The 9,471-nt window shown below is 35.3% G+C and overlaps 1 protein-coding gene across 1 annotated transcript; it reads right to left on the bottom strand.

Annotated features, from left to right (window-relative positions):
* Positions 1–1,447: 1,447 nt before the first annotated feature.
* On the bottom strand, positions 1,448–6,106 carry LOC111402549 (TPR repeat-containing thioredoxin TTL1-like). Its single transcript, XM_023030933.1, has 7 exons — positions 4,709–6,106; positions 3,820–4,015; positions 3,326–3,495; positions 2,913–3,246; positions 2,601–2,805; positions 2,423–2,529; positions 1,448–2,166 (listed from the first exon to the last, which is right to left on the bottom strand). Exons 1-7 carry the CDS (start codon positions 5,635–5,637, stop codon positions 2,014–2,016), a joined length of 2,094 nt encoding a protein of 697 aa, XP_022886701.1. The 5' UTR covers positions 5,638–6,106; the 3' UTR covers positions 1,448–2,013.
* Between the last annotated feature and the right edge of the window lie 3,365 nt (positions 6,107–9,471).

Here is a 9,471-nt window from a genome sequence, read left to right as displayed (position 1 = left end):
ATATCCCTTTTCACCTCCTAAGGGAAGGGTATATATAAAGTTTGGGAAAGACGTGGTAACTGTTGAATCCGAACCATGTGCCCCTACCTTCTTCTACACATCACATCCTTCTTACACATGTATTCATTACATTGACAAATAGTCAATTGCCCTATATTTATAGGCTGATATTTCTAACATAAGATAAAGTAGACATCTAATCAGTTTTTCACAAAGATATTCATCAGGTTGGCAGATGTGGTAGCCTCCTCATCTCTTAGAACTTCAGCCTTGTCTTTTAGAGTCTCGGCAAGTCGCAAATTTGAGGACTTCTGCATAAACCCTTCGTCAGGGCTTCGACAGGTATCTGGTTGAGTGGCAGATTGGCCCAAACAAGGACTTTGACTTCTGTAGCCTTTATAACCTTGTTCCTTCGTCTTTTCATATGTTTGGGCTAACTCTTCCAATAATGTACTTCCACGTGCTGCTTCTGATGGCTAACTGAATACGGGGAGTAACAACATACATACATTTAAACTATATGTATAGTAGCAATTAATCGATATTTGAATTCAATATGCAGAATATAGAACATAAGTTTTTACATAACTGGGCCTCAAATCAAATCACATCATTTGAAATATGAAAAAGCAATTACTTTGTTTTATGTTCAACATTAATTGATTTTATTAGCAGTTTCTCAGAATCTGCAGTACTGTAAGTCTGTAAGAATCCTATGTTTCTTTTGAAAACAAGACTATCGCATTGTCACGTGTGAACACGAGTGCGCATTGTTGCTAAAGATTCTAATGTTCAAGTCAAAGAAATAGACGAAAGAATGAACACAGAAAATTTATTAAAACAGCAGACAATCACGACAGTGTCACATATCTCAAAGGCAATACTATTTTGCACCGACTTTTAATAGCTCTTTTGCACTGGGGTGAGTGGGGACAGTTTGGAGGTTAGCAGACTTCAACGCTGACATGTGATTTATAATATTATACAAAGCAGACAAACCCTCAAGAAGAGGGCTTTTGACTTGGCCTCCCCCATTTGCATTATTGAGTAATTTAATTATTCAAACAACTAATTCAGTATGCTAAAATACTCCATTAGAACATAAATTAAAGATGGCAGGTTAAAATCCCGAAGGCCATCAACATCCCAACATTTTAATATGAGTAATGCATGTTTATTGAATCGGCAAATGAACTAGTAGTGCATGTTTAGTACATTGAATTAGAGAACTTGGACTGAACGTGTCCAATTCAACGTACCAGTATTGCATTCGACGTCCTGTAACTTAATGAAACTCGTTTAAGCATTTGTTTAAAGCCAACAAAAAAGAACAAACCTTTTCGGCAACCGTGTTCTGCTGACAAGCATAGGGAATAATTGAAACCTAGTAACATAATTTCATTCCAAACGAGAGAGTTTCAGAATATGTTGGAACTGTACTCAACAATGATGAAAAAATCTGAGAAATTTTTATTAATTCAATGCTGAGGAAAGAAACATCAATATCAATGATTTCATGTTCATTCTTCTATCACTAACCACCGCTAGAAATTCATTCCCTTCAATGGGCCACCAATGTTTTGCATATATCATCACACATATACATGTACAGATCTCATCTTAAAAGCCATCCAACAAGAAAGTGATTTCTCTCTATCCTCCCGCTAAATTTAGCCAAGTGCCCACTCGAATAATCTTTTGTTAAATGATATACTAGAAAGAGGTCGAACAACTCGAGAAGGGTGGGAAATAAGGTCTGAAAATATTGAATAATGGAAGATGGAACCGTACAGCAATGATAAACAAAAGAATAAGCGGAAATAGCAAAAGGGGACATGCTATGTCTTTGCATTTCACAGGCATTTGGACAAATATGATTGCGGGATTATTGTGTAGTTTCAGGTTATGCCACAAGTAACTAATAATCCTCAAACGGTGGGACTAAAGGTTGTTTCTGAAAAGCTGGGATTTCAGGGCTGAGCATGACATGGAGAAGGATAGTATGATCAAGATCTAAATGCTATAATGTCGTACCGAAGACTCCAACACCTCTGGACTTGGACAGACCATTTCCTTCACTCGGCTGCCCTTTCTGTATATCTTGAACGTTGGCACAATGTTAACATTCTCGACATGTGCAATGCCAGGACTCTCTTCTATATCCACCTACAATTGAAGACAAATAGACATGTAAGATTATTTGTCTAAGCACATCCCGTCAGTCAGCCCGCTTACTTCCAAAAACTTAATTTTTTAGTGGTAAGTCTTCACTTATTTTCAGAAAAGTAGTTTTACTTTTTTAGGGTTAGCCAAATATGATCTAAGAAAAGTATGGGCAATGAAAATTCACACTATTTAAAAAAGAAATAAAGAACTATAGAAAGTGAATGGTAATGAAAACATAATGAATTACATCAATTACCTTAAGAAAATTTATGGACGGATATCGGGTGCATAATGTGTCCAAGAATGGAGAGATCCGCTTGCATTGTAGGTTGGACGCCGCTTTAAAATGGACAACAGATGCACCTGCATTTTTCAATTATGAATAACTGGATACACTAAGAATGAGCAAAAGGCACAAAAATGAACATGCTTACTAGGAGAAGAGATTGCAGCTCGAAACTGCTCAAGCCCTGAAACTGACTCCACTTCACCACCAAATTTCAAATTATAAACCTCTTCTCCACGTGATTTCTTCAGTGCAACTTGCGCATGAAATAAAGATTCGGCAACCTCATTGTCATTAGGGAGTTCCTTTCTCAAAAGCTCATAATCTCTTACAGCTTCATCCCACCGTTCAAGCTGTAATCGACAACGTGCAATTGAATTTGAAATATAATCAAACTTGCACATTTTATAGAATTCTTGGTGGAAAATTTTGAAATATTTACTACTTTTAGGCATCTCACCTTGAAGTTTGAGGCAGCCCTTCGAAGAAGAGCTTTAATGTAATTAGGCTGAATACAGAGAGCCTGGTTGCAGTCATCCACTGACAGTTGCCACTGTCCAAGCTTAAACCAACAGGCCGCTCTATTGCAGTAAAGAATGGAATTAAAAGGATCAAGCCTAAGCCCTTCCCCGTAAGCCGAACAGGCTTCGGTAAACCTTTCTGACTTGAAGAGATCGTTCCCACGAGCACGTGCTCGGCCCACCAACCTCACATTATTGAGCATAACCAAGATCTCAACATTACGCGGGTCAAGCTTTCCTGCTTTCTCGATAGCTGTAAGTGCATTTTCAAACCTGCAGGTATTCATCATACATCTCATACTTTGAATCTTTATTTCCTTGTCTGATGGGAGTGCAAAATTTCTGAACTAACCTTCCGCTTGCCAACTCAATTTGGGCTCTGACAAAGAATATATATGCTTCGAAAAGCATCCCGAAAATCTTCCCGGTAGATGGTTCAAATTTAGGAATGTTAGACATTGCTAAAATAGCATCATCTAGTCGATGGAGCTTCAAGAGAGCTTCTGCTCTACATGCACAAAGCTATCATTTCAAATTCAACCAGTTCAGTAGCAGCACTTTCCTTTCCCATTCTAATCATTAGGAGCACTTTGGCTAAGCTTCATAAATGTAAAGTTACTTATAACAAACTTTTGTTTCCAAATACTTTAGGATATGATACTTTTTTTTCCTTATTTCCTTATTTTCAAGTAAAAATATTATCTATTTTTAAATTTACACTTGCCTTAGTATCTAAACAAGTAACTTATAATTTTCAAAACTCATTTACTCATAAAACTTTTTAAAGCTTAGCCAAAAAGAGCTCTAGGTCAACAACTGAGTAGATACTTAGCAGCAAGTAGTAACCTGTGGTGAGGCATCGGCACCAGAAGCAATGGCAGCATCAACCTCCCTCAATGTATTTCTCCAATCACCAACTCTCCGTGCATCAGAGCACTTGTTCAGATGATTCTCCACTGTTTGCAACTTCTGCAACTCAACTGCATCAGGCTGACATCCTGGGTAACAAAGGTGCTTCCTGGCATTCTCAACCTGTCCTAAACTGCAATCCTTAAGACGAATTAGATTGCTTAATGCGACGTAGACAATAAAAAAGGGGAACCACAGTAATCCAAACCATAAAAGGTAAAAACCATCTATACCGAGTGGATATGGAAATCATTTCACAAACACGAGATTTTCTTAACAATTTTATTAAGAACTTGATTGATCACTACCTAGAACCATTACGTGAACTCGAATAATAATGCACCACATTCCATGTTATTAAGAACTACAACGTGCCTGCCAATCCGACTAATTCGAACCTAAAAGGTGGCCCATTACCACAGAAAATTTGTATGGTCCTCGAGCCTACACAGTTGGAGCCACAATAAGAGATGAAGAAAACATACACTAGTCGAATAAAAAGAAAAATGGCGACCCTATTACAATGTGATCCAAAGAAAACACATAACAGGATTACTCATAAAAAAAAAATAGTTAAAACCAAAAAGCAAAAAATAAAAAGAACCAGATATAGCACATTCAACCCTATACAATAAACCAATCAAAATTCACAAGATAATAAAATATCGAAAGAATACTCGTATTACAAATCAACAAATCCTTTTTGCCGATGTAGATCACAATCACCACATTCTAAAACACAACTAAGAACAACATTAATCTCACACCTATATGGAAAACCATAGCAGTTAACAAGCAAAGATATGAATTTTCTTCAGGGGCTCACCTAAGAAGTAAAGATCCTAACCGATGATGCGCCCTCGTGTACCCTGGATCCAACCTAATCGCCTCTTCACATTCCCGAACAGCCTCGGCCAATTCCCTCAGCCCCATCAAAGCAGCTGCTCGATTAAAATGGTACGGAGCATTGCCTGGGGATATCGCAATTGCCTTACTGTAAAAGCTTAAAGCCTCTGCAAAATTGCCCTTCCTGTAATTCTCGTTCCCCATTCTCTTCAACTCCTCTGGATCATTATTATTGCACGTTCCTGTTCTCTTCACTGACTCTCCACCAACCATTAGTCCTCTTGAGTAATTTATGGGTCTGCTATCCGTCATCACACAGGGCTTTGACGTAGGACCGCCGCGCAGTATGCTGCCATGGCCGTAATTACCCGTCCCGGACCCCAAAACGTCGGTCTTAGTTGACCGACTAGACATACCGGTCTTCAAGATCCTGCCGGAAGGGCAAATGTTCCCTGTGGGAAGCACATTGACCGCCGGAGAGTTTACAGAGCCACCGGCGTAAATTAGCTGGTGACTACCACCCGAATCGGTGCGAGTATGACCCGGTTTGAAGTTACGTGTCGCTGATGGGGAACTCTCCACGGAACAGCTCGAAAGCTCGCCGGAATGACTGTTATTGTTGGAATCAGATTTTCTCGGAGGATTCAAGTGAACCCCTGCAGTGCTGCAGCCGGACACCGATCCGGAGGAACTGGAACTACTGCTGGTGGCTGTAGTGGCGGTGTTTGTAGTGAGTCCACCAGTCCGAGTCCGCAGCGGTGAAACCGGCGATCCCAGATCGAGTTCCCGAAAGTCCGGCTTATTAACGTTGACACCGTTATCTTCTTCACCGATACTTAGCGTATTCCTTAACCGATCCGACAGCGTTTGTGACCCTAACTCCGACATAGGTTTTCCCCGATGCGACATTTTCACACTCTCCCCTACTCACTCTCTTCCTCTATACAATCTTCAGTATGTATATATACGGAAAAAATTTGTTTTTTCACTTTTCACTCTCTGGGTTGGGTTCTCTTTCAGTTTTCCTCAGTATATCTCACCAATGTGAAGCAAAAATGGAGAGAGACCGATTGAAACTTCGAATAAGACATTAAAAGGGATAGAAATGGAAAAAGAAAAAAAAAAAAAAAGAATTGATGGGGATCCCGTGATTTAAAAGGTTGAAGGAAAGAATGAATGTGAATGGTAGAGTGAGAAACGGATGTTTCTTTAGAGAGAGAGAAAGTAAGGTTTATACAGAGAATAAGGTATGGAAGGTAGAGAGAGTCTGTGGAGGAAGAGTACAATGGAAAAGAAAAGAGCTATCTTTGCCTTCACTTGCTGGCTTCACGAGACAGCTCTCTCTCTCTCCCCATTTACTCCCTCTCTTTTTTTAATTATTTTCTCTCTCTACTTATTTTCGATTTCTTATTTTCTGTCTCTAATTTTTCTCTTAATGGGTATTTCTTGTTCGGTTGAAGAAAATTGGATGGACACAACCTCGACCCCACCTCTCTCAAGGACTGGCAACGTTTGCATGATCCTTCATTGGGAAATTTTTCTCACAAGTTAAGTTGAAATTGGGACGGCATAAGTAAAAATTAAAATTTCATTTGCCATTTATTGTTAAGTAATGTTTAGCCCGTGTTTGGTGAGAATGAAATTAATTTTTTCGTAAATTTTAATAAAAGTTGAGATGAAATCTGTGATTAAAAAATTATGGGACATATAAAATATGTGATTAAAAATTAATTGTTAATTTTAATTTAAAACCAAATAAGAGCTTAATATCGTGAACCAAATATACTTTTATGAATGTCAAAGGTGCATTTGAGAAAATTTGTACGAAATTAGGGTTTCTTGGAATTTGATTTTGGTCACAAATAATTTTGTGTCCAAAACGTCAAAAGATATATGAAAAGTGGTGCTAATGTTTGCTTTTGTTTTTGTGAAAAATATGATCATTATCAATCAGATCAAGCCATCTAATTTGAATTTTTATCTCTTGTGTGGCTCATAATGACTATATTTTTCATTCTCATTTTTACATTAATGTGTACCAAACGGGCTCTGTGTAATATAGAGGTAATTAAAGTGCGTGCAAGATGTTAGAATTTAGGTACAATTTTGACTATTCATTGGATTATCGAGATCTTATGTAATCGATAATTTAAAAAGTCAAGATTATGCTCCTAAATATTTGTTCGAAAGTTAAAAATAATTAATGTTATTAACGTCAAATATATCATACTTTAAGGTTTTCATTATCCACGCACACTCATTTTGAAATTATTGTTATAAAATCGTGATTGCATCAAATTATATTGTATTTAATGATAATATTTACTTATTAGTCCGTATTTTTTCTTATAAATAATTCATCTATTGTTTTCTATTTAAAATTATATTTGGATTTACAACTTGTACTAATATTTGCTTTTGTTTTTGTTTTGTTTTCTTTGATTGCAAGAACAGAACCATCAAAATTAAATTAGAGGACTGTGTAATATAGAAATAATTAAAGTGCAAGCTAGGTGTTAGAATTCGGGTACGATTTTGACTGTTCATTGGATTATAGGGATCTTATGTAATCGATAATTTAAAAAGTCAAGATTATGCTCATAAATATTTGTTCAAAAGTCAAAATAATTAATGTAATTACGTCGAATATATCATATTTCACTTGTTAATCCGTATTTTTTCTTATAAATAAATGAGCTACTGTGTTCTATTTAAAATTATAATTGGATTTACAACTTTGTTGTGTAATATGAATTTTTGGGAAAATATTACCTACTAAATTTTAAGATATGTTCCGCTGCTAATAAGTATTTCATCAACAGACAACAGTCAAAGATAATTAATTATATCACAAAATATATCTTCCTCTGCTTTTTAGCATTCTTCCCCTCATTTTGAAAATGTTATTGATAAAACTAAGATCTTATGATATTATGTTGCATTTAATGGTACATAAAGTTAACTCATTGCATTTCATTTTTTCTCATAGAAAATATTATAAATCCTTTTCAACTCTAGCTTAATATGAACTGTTGAGCAAATATCCAATAATTATGTATGATAGGTTAAACCGGATTATATCGGAAAAAAAAAAACTATTTCCCATTATTAAGTTGTGGTTTGTGCATATCTAACTTTTTTAAAAAAGAGGAATGAGTAGCCACTGTTCAAGGAACAGTAAAGTAATATTATTCCACTGTTGAAACTGTTTTTTCTTTCTTTTTCTTCTTTAGCTCACGTTGATTTTTACCTGCTCTTTATTTTCGACGACTATACTTCTGAGGCAACCATAATCCTTATTTTCTAGTACGAAGTAAGGCAATAAGTACAACTTTATTTCTTTTTGTTCTCCTTCTTACAGCCATCCCCTCCTCCATATTCTCGTCTTCTAATCTTCAAGCAAATTATGGTTTTTTTTTTTTTTTGAAATTTTTTGTTTTTAAAGGGATGATGTTCCATCCGTTGATCTGGCCAATGGCGGTTGTGCAAAGCAGTCGGAGGTGAAGAAATTGCGGAGGCGATGGTGGAAGGTGAGCCTTTGAGTTCGATATTTTCCCTCCGCACGGGCTTCGTTTCAATTTAGTTGCTGGTTTTTTTTTTCCTTTTTTGCAGCAAATTTTTTAATTATATTGTCATTTTCTACTTTTTTTTTATTTGCTTCTGTAACTAATTGAAATCACTTGCTGGAACGCATGGAGAAACTTCTTTCTCAATCCTCGATAGATTGACAATTTTCACTTAGTTTCATTATTTACATCATTGTTATAGTTCGTGTAGTGGAAGATTGTCATTCTTTTTGGGGTTATGCATTGGAAGAATTTTTTTTTTTTTATTCATGTTCTTAACTGTCTTTGTTAAGATGATGGTGTGAGAATTGCTTGTTAAACTTTTTTCTTATTTTTTTTTATGTAGGAATGTATACATATACATTATATATCAAATATGGTAAAATAAAAAATCAAATAGTTTAAATTGAAGAAAACCAAAGAGAATAAAAAAGAAAGAGAAATGTATAAACAATCAATGGAGGGGGGAAAAATCACAGCTCTGCACTGTGCGGAATTTTTGTTATTGTTTTTTTTTTTTTTGCCCTTTTTACGATAGCAATTTCTTTTCTTTTTTTTGCCCTTTCTTTTTTCTTTTTTTCCCCACTTCCCCTATTTTTGTTTTCTTTTTACAGAGGTTTAAAACTAAACTATTGAAACAAGGGTTTTTGGTAAGTAAATATAGAATTTTGTTATGAATTGAATGTATGTTGGTTTGATTTTCCTGTGTGGTTTTAGGTCGATTTTTTTTTTAAAGGGCATTATCATTTCGTTTTAATCGCGAAAGATTAAAGATTTTATTTTGTTTTACGAGACAAGACAAGAATTGTGGCAAAAGATGAAGTAGCTCTAATGGATCATTTGGGTTGGAAAAAACCTCACATCTTCAGCCATTCAATTTGGTGAGTTCTAATTTTGAATTTTTAATGATGTTTGGTTTTCTTATTTTCATTTCTGTTGTTGAAAGGTAAATAATGTACATTTCTTGTTTGTGATTGCACTGCTGTTTTAGCTCATTAATGTTATCTTTTCAAGGTGGTTAGTCAAATAAATACATAGTTAAATAACTTGACATTGGTGAAAAAATATGGTAATCTAAAAAAATAAAAAATCAAATAGAGAAAAGAAAAACAAAGAATAAACAAAAAAAAAAAAAAAAAAAAAAACAAAAATTTTTTTTTTGTCTTTTTATATTTTG

Source organism: Olea europaea, chromosome 10 (assembly GCF_002742605.1).
Source record: "Olea europaea var. sylvestris chromosome 10, O_europaea_v1, whole genome shotgun sequence".
Classification (NCBI taxonomy): Eukaryota; Viridiplantae; Streptophyta; class Magnoliopsida; order Lamiales; family Oleaceae; genus Olea; species Olea europaea.
This window is presented reverse-complemented; position numbering and strand designations above follow the sequence as displayed.